This window comes from Hemibagrus wyckioides, linkage group LG17 (assembly GCF_019097595.1).
Source record: "Hemibagrus wyckioides isolate EC202008001 linkage group LG17, SWU_Hwy_1.0, whole genome shotgun sequence".
NCBI classification, from domain to species: domain Eukaryota; kingdom Metazoa; phylum Chordata; class Actinopteri; order Siluriformes; family Bagridae; genus Hemibagrus; species Hemibagrus wyckioides.
This window is the reverse complement of record NC_080726.1, coordinates 17,833,205-17,848,357: the sequence shown is the minus strand read 5'-3', so window position 1 is coordinate 17,848,357 and position 15,153 is coordinate 17,833,205. Positions and strand designations below refer to the sequence as shown.

Sequence of the window (15,153 nt, the reverse complement as noted above, 5' to 3'; positions counted from 1 at the left end):
AATGGTTTAGAGATTAGCGGTTGAGTTGGAGTTTATGAGATAGGGTTTAACAGTAAGAAAGCTAGAAAGCAGGGTTCAGGTAATTGGGGGTTTAAGAGTTAGTTTTAGAGAACTGGTATTAGGAGTTCTCATCTGGCCCTTGTGAACAAAATCCATTGCCACTGTGTTTAGCTCCTGTGTTTCGGGGTCGCTGACCCAAAGCCAATATTAACACAGTGACTTAGACGACTCGAGACAGTGAGGCAGACTCACACAGCGTTAATCAATCAGGAGATTCACCAAGCAGGTAAGTTTAGGCATAACATGTACAAGAGATCAGACAAAAGTTTATTGTGTCTAATTATATTGCTGATCTTCCTGTGATGTGTTAAAGGCGTTGTGTCTCCACTTGATTTACAAAATTAAGGTCAAATAATTATATACTCACTGAAAAAGAGTACATTTTATTAAACATTTTATTTTTAAAAAAGTAACATTTTAGCTATGCAAACCAAATGTCGAGCCTAAACCATTAGAAAAGTTAGCATTAGCTTTTACTAGCAATAGAACTCTTCTTGTTCCTAGCCTGTCTCTGGTTACTCAACTAGCATTAGCTTTTCTCTGTGTTAGATCTTTCACCATTAAAAACCTTTAATTCACCAGAATTAACCTTTAGATCAATTCCACTGGTCTTTATTTCCCTTCTTAAAGAAACAAGTAGAGGCGTGTATAGTGTGTATCTGGTGATCTGTGCCGGTCATTTAAAGGAATATCAACTAATGGAATATAATGGTTCTTGATTGCTTATCTAATTTATTCAAATGGAAAATCATTGCTTTCTGGTGATATTTAGTAGCATTTAGAACATTCTTAATGGAATCCTAAAGAAATTAAGCCAGGTAATGTGTTAGCATTAGCATCTTTTGTGTTTTTGACACATCACACACAGACACACTTGGTCTAGGTTTAGGAGTTATGGTTTATGGGTATATGGGTTTATGGTTGTGGTTATGATTTTGTCTTAAAAGACTAGTTTGATGAAATCAAAACATTTACATAATTTTCCATATTTGCTTGTGTACATAAATTCTAGACCACCACACACCTGCTCTTGGCTTTGCAGACTGGGATCTAGGGGTTAGGGATTAGGAGTTAAGATAAGAGATAAGTAATAGTGATTAGAGATTAGTAGTTGGGGATATAGATTAAGATATGGGATTAGAGATCAAATGGTTTAAGATTAGAGGTTTTTGTGGAATTGTGTTAGTGATTATACTGTTAGGATTAGTGATTCAGGTTTGGGATTAGTGATTACGGGTTGGGATTACAAATTAGAAGTTGTGGTTATAGATTATGGTATGGAATTAAACATTAAATAGGTTGGGGTTAGAGATAAGGGTTTTGGATGAGAGATTAGAGGTTGGGATTATATTGAGATTAGAGATTATGGGGATAGGATTACATATTAGGTGTTGTAAATACAGATTAAGGGGTTGTGATTAGGTTTTACAATTTCCAAGAGGTTAAAATGTTAGGATTAGTGATTACAGTTTTGGGTAAGTGATTAGGGGTTGGGATTAGAGTTTTTGCAGTTATAGATTAAGGTATGGAATTAGACATTAAATAGATTGGGATAAGAGATAAGGATTTGGGATGAGAGATTATGGGTTGGGATTAGATTTTAGGGTTTGAGAACAGAGACTAAGAAGTTGGGATTAGAGATTAGGGGGATGAGATTACAGATTAGGTGTTGTGAATAGAGATTAAGGGCTTGGGATAAAGTTTAAAAATTTCCAAGAGATTAGCATCCAGGGGTTAGAGATTAGGCTCACTGGGTTCATATCTTCTCATGAATTTCTCTGTCTCAGTGTCTGCCTCTCTTCACAGGGATGGCAGAGGTATGTGTGGAGGTTATGGGCGTGGTCTTGGCCATTCTCGGGTGGTGTTTGGTGTCGAGCAGCACAAACTCAGCCGTGTGGAGGATACACACTCAAGCCGACTCTGTGATGAAGAGCAGCTCGACGTATGAAGGACTGTGGAAGAGCTGCACATCCAACAGCATGGGGGTGCAGTGTGTGACACACCCTACCACACTGGGACTGCCTGGTGTGACACACACCCACACACACACACACACACACAAAAACTCCAGTGATACTCATAGACACACCCATCTGTCCCACTCATAAAGACTAACATGTCCTACCAGGGAAAAAACACGGTTTCAGTCAGGCTGTCCTTAAATGTTGTCATGATGTCATACAGTATGATCAAGTTTGTGATTGGCTGCCCTACAAACCTAAGCTCCACCCTCGGGAACGTGCACTATTCTTTTCATATTATCATGTGATCACAATGATAAGGCCAACCATAAACCTTTAGAGGACATACACTTTATCGAAACTTAAATTCAGTACCTGTTGCATCATCATCATTTGCCCGCCTGTTGTCGCGGTAACCATCGGATAGTCTCAGGTTTATGAGTTTATGGCCCTTTCATGTAAAGTTCTCTTAAGACACACTCACACACACACACACAGAGGAGTCTGTGGGACTATTTTCATTGTTTTGGATTTGTTGTAGATATACTGTTGTTGTGCTGTTGTTGTAGTGTGGTGTTACTTAGAGAGTGTGTTGATCTCTAGGACGGTATGTGTTAGCTGTTTGTATCTGTTAGTGCTAACTGTTTGTGTGTGTGTGTTAGACCTTCTGTAGCATTAGCCTGTATATTTGCACTTGTTAACACTAGCTTTATAGTAGATTTGCTATAGTGTGTGTGTGTGTGAGTGTGTGTGTGCGATCATGTCAATGGCGGTGGAGTTGTTGGGCTTCTTGATGTGTGTGGGTGGATGGCTGCTGAGCGGTGTGAGTTTAGCGAATAACTACTGGCGTGTGTCGTCGTACGCCGGCAGCGTGATCATGTCCACACGGCAGTATGAGAACCTGTGGCAGGCGTGTGTGGAGGCCAGTACAGGGGTCAAGAATTGCAGACGCTTCGAGTCCATGCTTGCATTGAATGGTAACACACACACACACACCACTACACTTGAGATAGTTAGAAGTTAGCATGTGAGTGTAATGTTCTGATGTTCTAATGTTGGTAAGAAGAAAACAAATAAATGTGTAATTGTTTTTCTTTTACACAGACTGCATGTAGGACTAATACGATAATATAACTGTGGGAATGATGGCTGTTGTATTTAGTTAATGAAAGCATTTGTTTAATCTATTGTGTGTTTGAATTTGCTATTTAATCAGAATTTCAACAGAAACGTGTTTACACTAAAGTTCAAATCCCACAATGATTAGAATTCACTCTTAGTGTGATTGATAACATTCGCTAGCGAACTGGGAGCTCATGAATGAGGAAGAGGGCTGACCGCTTTCTACCGAGTGTGTTACTGCATAAGCAGCGGTTTGAAAAGATGAGCTTGACTTCAAGTACTAGCTGATACCTGAGCCTGGCTGTTGGGCAGGGCTTCCAATGCTAGATTCATCAGAGCAGTTTATTTGTGATATTTGTGATAAAACATGTGACTAACAACCAAAAATGACTTTTCAGCAATCTTTTTTACCGCTTTTTTTTAAATGACAAACTTCTGCTCCTCTAGTTTTATTTTAATTCCTAGGTTTACTTTGTAATATTGTGTGTATAGTATGGTACACGGCTTTTTACTCCTTCTAATGTTAAATATGTTTAATGTGTGTGTGTGTGTGTGTCTCTAGCCTACGTGCAGGCATGTCGTGCTTTGATGATCATCGCCCTCTTGCTTGGCCTCGCCTCGATGATCCTCTCTGTCCTGGGACTGAAGTGCACCAAACTGGGCGGCATGAAGGAGACGAGTAAAGGACGACTCACACTCACTGCTGGACTGATGTTCATACTGTCTGGTGTGTTACAGTGTAACACACACACGCACTATGTGAGTGTAATAGGTGTGTGGCATGTTAACACTGTGTGTGTGTGTGTTTTAGGTTTGTGTGTACTTACGGCTGTGTCTTGGTATGCAGCGCGCATCGTTCAGGAATTCAATGATCCCTTTTACATTGGAAAGAAGTGAGTAACCACACACACACAAACACACACACACACAAACACACACACACACAAAAACATTGGTCAGAAGGTATACTTGTACTCAAGTGGTTAAGGCTCTGCGTTGTTGATCAGAAGGCCACTGTTGAGTCTTTGAGCAAAGCCCTTAACCCTCTCTGCTCTAGGGGCGCTGTATCATAGCTGCCCCTGAGCTCTGACCCCAACTTCCTCAGCTGGGATATGTGAAGAAAAGAATTCCACTAAACTGTAATGTATGTGTGGAGATAATAAAGGCTTCTTCTTCTTCATTTCTCCATTGTCACTGCTTTGTTACAGTCAGTTTTCAGTCATGGGACAAAAAATTCACTGTAAAAGAACAGAAAATGAGAGACTGGTGATAGATCTGTTTATAGCTGCTGTAACGTAAGTGAGTACAAGAACGGTCCTGTTTCTTGGATGTTCTGATATTAAATGCAACCACAAGTGAATAAAAAGTTCTAAGCTTTGGTATAAGAGGAATAAACAGTTCAGGGTCATGTGACACCGACAGGAACTTCATCACACCTTACTCTTGGTTATTTTCCCGTTAACTGCAGTGGCTTGGTGAAAGGTTCACAGAGTTCAATAAGTTTTTGATAAGAGCAGATGAACACATTGTTTATGGGCACGATGGACAGCAGGACTCTATTTTACTGTTGTTTGTATAGAAGTAAAGGTGAAAGATTTAGCAAGAAATAAGAAGAGAAGGAAGACAAGATGCAGGAAAGAGAAAAGGAAAGGAAGAAAGTCATAATGAAGGAAGAAATGAAGTAAAGGAAGGGGATACTGTATAACATGTTCTGTATAACTAAGTGTGTGTGTGTGTGTGTGTGTGTGTGTGTGTGTAGATCTGAGCTGGGTACAGGTCTGTATTTTGGTTGGGCTGCGGCAGTGTGTGTGATTATGGGAGGAGCCATGCTGTGTGGATCATTCAAGAGAGCAAGATCACCCAAACCTGCAGGGTGTGTATCATACACACACACACACACATACTTCAAATTGATACTCCTTTACATACTAAACTGCGATAATCAGACTGTAGGCTGTTTCCAGCTAAAAACATGACAGGAATTGTAGCCACGCACAAATTTACATCAAAAAATCTAAAGTTAACTCAAAATCATAACCTCACCCCTCATCCGCTTCTGAGCATGGAGACTCGCTAACGAACCTCCATTTTGTTTGGTCATTTCATACTTATGACTAGAAAGACAGCAAATGAAAGAAACACATAAATTCTGACAAATTAGACTATCAAAGTAAGACAAAAGTAATAGCGCCCCTATAAAATGATGAAGAGTTAGTGTGTGTCTATAGTAGCAGACTCGCTGCAGTGGCTGAAAATTGAAAACATACCTTTGTTAAGTTCAGGTGCGCAGTTCATTTCAACACACGTAAGAAAACAAACAAAACGTTACACGTCTTATTATCAATTTCTTTGGAACATTTATTAATAAACTTGAACAAGCATCGGCTCCGTACATCCGACGTTAACAGTATTAACTTTTCACGTAGAGTGCATTGTAAACCGTAATGACATCACACCCAAAATGAGCGTAATACCTTCAATAAAACAAGAGGTAGTTCGGCTGATGCCGTAATCTAATGAGTAACAGTGCAATATTTAACATACTTGGTTAAGAAGAGCTCTTTCACTGTTTACTTTTAGTCATTTTAGTCTTTTGCTCTTGGTTAGCTTTGCCTTTTATGGAGTTTCATGACTCTTGTACATCTGATAGGAATTTTTAGTAATGATAGATGAAGCAACCCTAAGAGTACTGAAATCTTCACAATAATAATATTGTGTGTGTGTGTGTGTGTGTTTCAGTGGTTACAGGTATAAGTCATCAGCCAATCAGCAGATCTATAAAACAGCCGCTCATTCGGACAGCAGCAGCTCCAGAGCGTACGTCTGAACCCAGCGCCTCTACCTCACTCAACACACACACCGAAAATGAAAACTGTCTGAAAATCAAAACTGTTTCTTACACATGCTGTGTTTGCGTGAGTGCTTGTGTGTTGTTTGTGGTGTTACACATGATGTCTTTGTGTTGTTAATGTGAATAAATGTGTGTGAAATTGCAGGCTCTTTCCATTGCTTTTATGTTTTTTTTTTCTGAAGGGGCTTTACATTTTTTAGTAATAACAACAATAAATTATTTTTATATAACTTCAGGTTTGGGTAATTAGAGAAATTGGTCATTGTTTTCTATATATGTGTGGTGGGTTGGATCTTTATTTTCTTGCGCGGGGGGGGGATTTTAGTGATGAATACATTTCAATTGTATATATTTCTGATGTGTTTGATGTGAATAAATCAGAATGGATCAACTTGCGCCATCTAGTGTCCATTTACTTAAACTCTTCTTCTTCTTTCGGCTTTTCCCTTTAGGGGTCGCCATAGCTAATCATCTCTCTCTCCACCTATCCCAGTCTTCTGCATCCTCAACACGTGCACCCACTAGCTTCATATCCTCATTTATTCCATCCATATACCTCCTCTTTGGCCTTCCTCTTTGCCTCCTGCCTGGCAGCTCCATGTCCAACATTCTCCTACCAATATACTCACTCTCCCTCCTCTGAACATGTCCAAACCATCTTAATCTGGCCTCTCCCTAACTCTGTCCCCCAAACGTCCAACATGATGTACTCGTTCCTGATCCTGTCCAATCGTGTCACTCCCAAAGAGAACCTCAACATTTTCAGCTTTTGCTACCTCCAGCTCTGACTCCTGCCTCTTCCTCAGTGGCACTGCCTCTAAACCATACAGCACTGTCTTGTACAGTCCATTTACTTAAACTGAGGTACAAATAAACCTACATTTAAGGTATTTGGCAGAAATAAATGGGACTGGAAGAAGGTTTAATCATTTGTGTACATTTTAGTTGTATTCATAATGAATTATAACACAATAACAATCTGTACACATGTGATCTCAGTCATACAAACCGAAACTAGCATTTATATACTTTTATTTCTTCTACAAACATAAGGAGTATTTTCCTGTACTCCGTAGATAAAACTTATTTCTGCTTTTTCATATCTGCTTCTTCTAAAACTACAAATTTCTCACGAGTTTTAGTTTCAGTTACGCCGATGACCAAATAAGGATTTCCGGAAAGATTTTAGGCGTAAGGGAGTGCGTTTCGCTTTGCAGCCGGAAGTGATTCTGTGCACGAGCCAAGATGGCGGTTCCAAATGTGTCCGGAGTTGGCTAGCCATCAGATGACTTGACGTGATTTCTTTCTCTCTTTTCATTTTTCCGCGTACCAACGAGAGTTATCTAAAGAAGTGTTTAGAAATCTCGGGGGGAAAGTTTAACGTTTAACTCACGTGAGTTGCTAACATGTTTCTGCGGTTAAAAAATATACATATATTTGGACTAGCTAGCTAACTAAGATTTGAGTCACATATCCTAACTGGGTGTTTATTATTTTAATTACGAGTAGTTAATATCTTATATATTTTGTTTGGTATAAAGCAACAACAAATAAAAAAAAACAAAGCTTTCTGCTTTTGTTTAAAAAAAAAAAAAACCTAGTCAGAGTTGTTCAGGTTTGTTTCGTCAAGTTATAACTCACAAGGCTGCATCCATTATCGCGCATGCGTATCGGCGTTGTGTTGTGCAGCAAGTGCGCATGCGCTATGCCGTTCTGTCACATTTAGCTTGGCGCTAGCAATCCGGATAGTGTTGGTGTTTAACGTTAAAGAAAAACTGTTTTCTTTTTAAATATATATTTTTCGCGATTATTTTCCTCAGACAAAGGACTGATTTTATCCGTGTGATTCGTGGAGCGGTTGGATAATGACATGGCAAGTTTAGTTAGCAGGGTGGCTAATGTGCTTGTTTACCTGTTCATCCATTAATCAGCAAAATCATGTTTTAATATAAACTAATGTATTATTATTAGAGAATATATATATAACATAAAGGTAATATTAGTGACTGCTTGTAATGTAACGCCTCTGTGTGAGGTTAAGTCATTTTTATTTCCCTTACATTTCTGCGATTTGTTTGGAATTCTTTGTTTTAGTTTCTCTGACTGGTGGAAAGAGTCAGGTGTTGGTGTTGGTTTGGCCAAAGCTCCAGTTTCATACTAATATTGGCTTTCAAATACATAATAATAATAATAATAATAATAATAATAATAATAACAGAACACCACACACTAAATATAGTCTATTAAATATTTAATTAGAAAAACGAATGACTTTTTACATCCAGGTCTCTCCCAGATTGAACCCATTAAACATGTTGTGCTAATTTTTCCTCTTTAATTTATTTACGTTTCTGTTTTTAAAATATATTAATTATAGGAAAAACATTAAATGAGTGGAAATATTGGAAATTAGAATAAAAATTCTGCTCTTATTTTTCCTCAGTCTAATTCTAGACTGAAATGATGCCAGACCCAAGTCATGTGACCAGGAGTCAGCTCTGAGTGTTTGACAAACTGTCAAACAAGCAGGGAGAAAAAAAATGCTCTTTCTGTCAGAAGGAAACAACTGATCACGATTTGTGTGTGTGTGTGTGCAGGCGATGGCGGGTCGCAGGGTGGAGTGTGTGTGGAAGAGGCACGTGGCGGAGCAGCTGAAGCAGAGGGACCGTGTCCAGCGACAAGCCTTTGAGGAGATCATCCACCAGTGTGAGTGACTGTAACCCTGTTACACACTGTTCAGTCTGCACATATTTGTCTGTCATGGAGTCTCTCTCTTATACTTTCTCTCTCTCTCTCTCTCTCTCTCTCTCTAGATAACAGGTTGTTGGAGAAGTCAGACCTGCAGGTGGTGCTCTCAGAAAGAATGCAAACAGAGAAATATGAACTACAGAACAGACACGACCTCAGGTTAGTGATCTCAGGTCTTCAGTGGTATCCAGCTAAGTCACTGTTTTTATGTGTAATGTGTGTTTGTTTATTTTGATAACACTGTGTGTGTGTGTGTGTAGCCCAGGGGCGGAGTTGAGCCGCTGTGATCTCTTGCAGCAGGAAATGTCTCAGATGCGCATCAAACACCAAGAGGAGCTCACAGAGCTGCACAAAAAACGCGGCGAGGTTAGCATGCTAAACCCCAACACACACTCAATGCCAACGCTAACATGAAACATGCATTTGTAACCCGTGTGATACAGCTAAAGAGCAGTCATGCTCATCTGGCTTTGCTTCAAGAGTCTAAAGCTGTTTATCATGCAGAAGTAAACAAAGGAGTGTGCATTAATATTGCATAAACATGTTGCAAATGCTGTGAAAAAAGGAAAAATAATCACTCACCTCCTGAGATGACAGGAAATAGAAGAGCGTACATATCGAGTAGTATTTATACCGGAGGATTTCAGTTTTTACATGTAATACGCAATGAATTATTCAAATGACAATCATGTGAAAACGGGCCACTGTATGAACACCTCAGCGTAATTCTGAGGACATGCGATTTACTGAGCCTCATGAATAAAACAAGCACAAACCCAAATACTAGATAACAAATTGAACACTCAGTATGAAAACAATAAACACAGAACCTTAATGAGGTTTAACCAGAACAGAGCTGAACTCTTTTTGCAATGTGAGGAGTGAGATGCACAAAGTGTTTTCTCATGAACAGCGCACACATTTTTTAGACGTGTCCAGATCCCGTCGTGTTCTTTCGAAAAATTCAACAGGCATGAGCGTCTCTTAATTTTTTTTTATGTCTGCACAAACCCTGTATAATCCAGGTCACATTTTCATAGCGTAAAGTTGTTCTTTTCAAGCAGCCTTAAAAAAACAGTCATAAAGGGACAGGAATTTCATTTTGGGTCACCAGGTGAAACCAGAGTGTAAGAGAAACTTTAGTGTTTTTGCTTTACTAAATTCAGCTGATAAAGAGTAATGAGTTTCTGATGAACTGAACTGAAGTGTGTGTGTGTGTAGCTGGCCCAGAGTGTAATCGAGTTGAATAACCAGATTCAACAGAAAGACAAGGAGATCCAGAGCAATGAGGCCAAGTGAGTATTGTGTGTGTGTGTTTTACTTTGATTTATAGTAGCTAGTTTTATAAATAATGTCATTAGCTATCAAAAGGTGCCATAGATTGTCTAGTTATGTATTATTTTAAATGAATAAGATATGTAACATGTGAAAGAAAAGTAAGTTCCTGTTCTCACTTAGGTGTGTGTGTGTATATATGCAGGATGTTGGAGTACCAGCAGCAGATCTCCCAGCTGGAGGGCGAATGCCGTGAGCTGCGTAACTGCCTGTCAGATCTGGAGCGAGCCAACCAGACGCTGCGGGATGAGTATGACGCGTTACAGATCACATTCAGCGCCCTGGAGGAGAAACTGCGCAAAACCACAGAGGACAATCAGGAGCTTGTCACACGCTGGATGGCTGAGAAGGCACAAGAGGCTAATCGGCTCAACGCAGAGAACGAGAAGGACTGCAGGTCTGCACTAATATCTCTCTCTCTCGCTCTCATTCACACACACACCCTCGCTCATTCATTTCATGAGCCTCAATGCTCAACATCATCTTCATGTGTCTCTATTCGACACTATGACCACAGAACAACAGTCATACACTTTCCTTACGTTGATTAGCCCAGTGATGTCGTGAAGTTTTTAAATCCATCCCCCATCCAGTCTCGAGAGGATACAGACCAACCCCAGTCACATACTCATTTAACATATTGAACAATTCATATAAATAAATTAATTAATGACCTATGACCTTAGCATTGCAGTTTGACACACTTGCAAATTAATGTTTTTTTAAGTGCAAGGTCTAGCTAGAAACTGGTCCAAGTGCAGTTTTATTCTATTATTGTCCATAACCTGAGCAGCATATGGACTATATTTTAGTGGTTTATTATTATTACATTGTACTGCTATCACAAGATGCACCAACATCTGCATCAATTACAGGAGATACCTGAAAGTTACACACTTCTGCATGTTTTAGCTAATCTACCTATTTTAACCTGAAGCTCAGTGATTGTAGGAGGCAGTGTGTGAAGGGTGCATTTACTTCTGGTAAATTTTATCTTGGTGAATTTTATATCTGTATTCACCAGATTCTGGGCCAGTAAATTAAAAAAAAACAGAAGCGATGTGTCTCGAAAATGTTTATGAAAATCCTGTAAATTGGGAAAAATGTCTATGTTCATGCTCCTGAGTTTTTAAATGTGATAGTGAGGTAGTTGTTCTGACCATAAGTCCACCTCAGTGAGCATGCAGCACATTTACATCTGTGTAACTCTGCACTTCACACCTTAACACAAATGTGAAGCGTGTGAAAACCTGTTCACTGATTGTCCTCGTCAGACACACACACACACACACCCCACTCCCTTCACACTCCCTGCTTCAATACACACTACTAATAATATTATAAGAGTAAAAGATAACAATCATATTACTTACACACACACTTTTAATAAAAAATAAATAATGTATATAAGTGTATAGCGGTGTGTTTAGAATTACTGTTTCTAATATAGAGGAGGCATTACATAAGAATAGAGTGTGTTTTTGTTTTTTTGTTTTTTGGATGAGTGAGTTTGGTGTGGAGGAACTTGACTGACCTGCACAGAGTCCTGACCTTAACCTGATAGAACACCTTTGGGATGAATTAGAGTGAAGACTGTGTGAATGAGTGTCACTCATCCATGTCTTTATGGACCTTGCTTTGGTCACTGGTGTACAGTCATGTTGGAACAGGAAGGGGTCATCCCCAAACCGTTCCCACAAAGCATGAAATTGTCCAAAATGTCTTGTATGTATGCTGAAGCATTAAGTTTTCCTTTCACTGGAACTAAGAGGCCATGCCCAACACCTGAATATATATATATTCATATTTTCATATTATTCACAATTCTATGAATTGTTAAATACTTTTCTGTTTTTATTTTTAATTTAAAAATATCAGTAGAGGAGAATTAAAATGCTAGTGGAGGACTAGAATTAATCATTCCCAGGTAAGAGATTTAAAGAGGAATGGTGAATATTTACATGTGTGAATGTGGGGCATTTTAATGTTGATCCTCTGTTCATTCACTAACACACACACAGACCTGGATAATAAAAACAAAACAAAACAAGCAGGTCTGAAGTTACTGATGGCCCATCAGGAGTCTTAATGGCTGCATCTTAATAAAAGCCATTGATCATGTGACCTTTCAGACATTCAGCATTCAACCGTAAGAAATTCACATCTGTTTCATAGATCAGGTTTCTCATCCAGCCCAGTGGGAGTGTAAAACCTTACCAGAAATCAAGATAGTAAGATATAATTAATCATCAGAGTTTAATGAACTAGTTGGCAGAAATGAAAACAAGTTTTCTGTCAGGCTGTGTGTATTTATTGTCATCCTAAATAAAGAGAGAGAGAGAGAAGGAGAGTATAAGTAAAAGAGAGAACTGTTGTAAAATAAACAAAAACTGGAAATAACGTTGCATAATTTGGTAAATGTAGCTAGAAATGGACAAAAAAATTATATTTGATTAGAGAAATGAACACCAATTAAACACATTAGTGAAACAGGAGATGTTGATTAATTTCCCATGGCTGCGTGTCCCCTATTATTTTATTCTCAACATTTTATTTGCTGCACATTCGGTCTTATAAATCAGCAGTTTAAAGGAAAAGTATTTTAATAGTTATAATGGGAGTCTCCTGAATACCACGATCATCATTATGCTAGCATCGGATTGGTCAGAGTAAGAGAGAGGCAGGGCTTCAGGGGTTAAATACAGGGTTAGATGTTCAGTGTTATCACTTACACATGGACTTCAGACAGGAAGCAGGTGAGAATCTCTGATCTTTACTTTCTACCAGCTCCACAGATCTGCTCTCCTTCTTTTTTTCCTTCTCTTTTTTTTACTTTAGTCGTTAATCATCTGTCTGTAAGCATTTACATGTTTGCTTGTTTAGTTTAAACGTTAAAGCTGCTGTTTTCTACAGCGCTGCTGTGTGCTTTAGTCAGTGTTAATTGTGCAGTTTTATCAGCTTCCTAAATTTACAGTGAATTTTTTTTTTGTCTTTGTTCACTTAAGATTTGGGATTAAGATTAAGAATGTTAAGATGGCTTTTATATGTTTGCTGTTTCACACTGAAACATGCAAACAAAATATTTTTTTTATATTTTATGGCTTCTGTTTTTTTATGGATTGATGAGTAGAATTTTATAAGTTTCATTTTGGTTCTGTTTTTTTAAGTGCAGTGTTTTCAACTACTGTAATTCAAGTGTTTTAACTCGCACCATATTAAGATAATTGTTTTATTTCAATAAGGTTTACTTATTGATCAACTTCCTAAAATGTAAATTTAGTTTGATCTAATCAGAGGCACTGATTGTTTTCTGATGCTGATACTCACGGTTTCAGTATCGGTTTCAGGTGATCCAGATACCTGATCTTTGTACCCGATAAACTGTCGTTTGTTACTTATATTGTACCTGAGTTTTCACTCAACGTTTTACTTTGTGTGTTCAGGCGCAGACAAGCGAAACTGCAGAAAGAGCTGGCCGATGCTGCGAAAGAACCTCTACCTATCGATATGTAAGTGTATATTTAATGTGTATGTGAATTGGATGTACGTCACTCTGTGATCTGATTGGATAACAATCCTGTACTCTGGCTCAGAGACGATGACATTGAGGTGCTTACAGAGGAGACAGGGAAAGGGACGGGAGAGACGTCTCCCAACCACCCAATGAGTCGAACACCCAGGTACACACACTCGTGCCGTCACACACACTACTCACACATTCCCGCTTTTCCTGCATGTGAGGTGTTTGTACCTTCTCTGTCTGTCTTGCTGTCTGTCTGTGTGTCCTTGTGTCTTCTGTCTGTCCATATCTACTTCTCTCTGTCTCTCATTCTGTATCAGCCTCCTGTCTGCATTTCATCTCATGTCCATTCAGTCTAGTTTCATATTCTTTTCCCTATGTCTTGCAGATCCCCCTGCCTATTTTCACTTCTCTTTTGCCGCATGCACAAATACCATCCCTTCATTCACAACGAATGAACAATCTATTCTGTCTTTTCTGTCTCTCATTTCTTTTATATTCATGTCCTCAGTAAACGAGCATCTCAACTTCCTCCTGGTAGTCTCCTAGATTCCATCACCAATATATTTGGGTAAGTGTGTGTCTGTGTGTGTGAGAGAGAGAGAGAAAGAGAGAGATGGGTGTGAAGGTGTAAAAAGTGTGTGTGTTTGTGTATCAGCGTTAGCAGGCGACGGTCTCTGAACTCTCACGGCTCGCCCCCAGACAACACAGAGACTCCCTCTGGTGTGTGTGCCGACGTCCGCGTTCCCTCCACTGCACTCCACGTGTTTGTAAGTCATGTACTTTTCTAAATATGTGACAGGTCAAAGGTCATCCCTGTACGTAATATGGCACCCAAGTGTGACTGCACTACCTCTGTCTTGTTGCAGTCACATAGGTTTAATCTTAGTACAATTATTTACACAGAAGGTCAGTGATGAGTTGTAAAAGGTCTGAAGTCAAGAGCTTCAACCCCTCCAGCTCCTCTGGTCCTCCCAGCCCACCTGCTGTGTATCCCAGCATGCTCTAGGTGTTTCTGTTGGGGCTTCATGGTGGCTGATATTGAGAGCTATCTACTCAGTGTGTGTTTGCAAGAGAGACAGCATGACACACAGAGAAGAAATGGCTAACAGAACACATTCACAACACACACACACATACATACACACACATACATACACAGGAGGGCGGAGCTTCAGGGGATGAGTGGCTCATGATCTCCAGTTTTCAATCTGAGGCCTTCAAAACAGTAAAAGTGGAATCAAGTAAAATCAGAGTGAGCCAGAGTAAATTAATTGGCACAATTCATAGCAACCTAACCGAACAGTTCAGTATGAATTAAAGGAATTCAGTCTGTATCAGATTTAGTGCGAATGAGTCGGATGATACAAATAATCATATTTGTAAATGTCAGGAATACACGTTGTTGTGTGAACATGGTGAACATCTGTGTGTGTGTACACAGGACGCCCATGACGGTGAAGTGAATGCAGTCAGGTTCAGTCCGGGTTCTCGCCAGCTCGCTACAGGAGGAATGGACCGCCGTGTAAAACTGTGGGAGGTTATTGCAGGTATTG

The 15,153-nt window shown here is 39.3% G+C and overlaps 2 protein-coding genes and 1 non-coding gene across 5 annotated transcripts in view; all 3 read left to right on the top strand.

Annotated features, from left to right (window-relative positions):
• The first annotated feature begins 128 nt into the window (after nt 1-128).
• Nucleotides 129-6,136, top strand: cldn15lb (claudin 15-like b). 2 transcript variants are annotated; one of them, XM_058413053.1, is made up of 6 exons: nt 129-286; nt 1,867-2,085; nt 3,706-3,870; nt 3,955-4,036; nt 4,903-5,016; nt 5,883-6,136. In XM_058413053.1, the coding sequence occupies exons 2-6, from the start codon at nt 1,869-1,871 to the stop codon at nt 5,968-5,970; spliced, it is 666 nt and encodes a 221-aa protein (XP_058269036.1). In that variant the 5' UTR covers nt 129-286; nt 1,867-1,868; the 3' UTR covers nt 5,971-6,136. The 2 variants fall into 2 exon arrangements, with proteins under 2 accessions (XP_058269036.1, XP_058269037.1); XM_058413054.1 differs by lacking the exons at nt 129-286; nt 1,867-2,085 and adding an exon at nt 2,132-2,998.
• Nucleotides 6,137-7,216: 1,080 nt separating this feature from the next.
• atg16l1 (ATG16 autophagy related 16-like 1 (S. cerevisiae)) overlaps nt 7,217-15,153 on the top strand; it is a 19,976-nt gene continuing 12,039 nt past the window's right edge. The window contains exons 1-11 of one of the 2 annotated variants that reach the window (XM_058413891.1): nt 7,217-7,387; nt 8,592-8,700; nt 8,808-8,901; nt 9,003-9,108; nt 9,964-10,037; nt 10,223-10,474; nt 13,521-13,586; nt 13,671-13,757; nt 14,109-14,168; nt 14,256-14,367; nt 15,042-15,147. In XM_058413891.1, coding sequence (XP_058269874.1) covers nt 8,595-8,700; nt 8,808-8,901; nt 9,003-9,108; nt 9,964-10,037; nt 10,223-10,474; nt 13,521-13,586; nt 13,671-13,757; nt 14,109-14,168; nt 14,256-14,367; nt 15,042-15,147 — 1,063 coding nt within the window. In that variant the 5' untranslated portion in view covers nt 7,217-7,387; nt 8,592-8,594. Of the gene's footprint in view, nt 7,388-7,689; nt 7,868-8,591; nt 8,701-8,807; nt 8,902-9,002; nt 9,109-9,963; nt 10,038-10,222; nt 10,475-13,520; nt 13,587-13,670; nt 13,758-14,108; nt 14,169-14,255; nt 14,368-15,041; nt 15,148-15,153 lie in introns of those variants that run through there. The other variant, XM_058413890.1, reaches the window with a different exon arrangement.
• On the top strand, nt 14,506-14,816 carry LOC131368572 (small Cajal body-specific RNA 6). Its single transcript, XR_009207142.1, has one exon. It is a non-coding gene; the product is annotated as a small Cajal body-specific RNA 6 (non-coding RNA).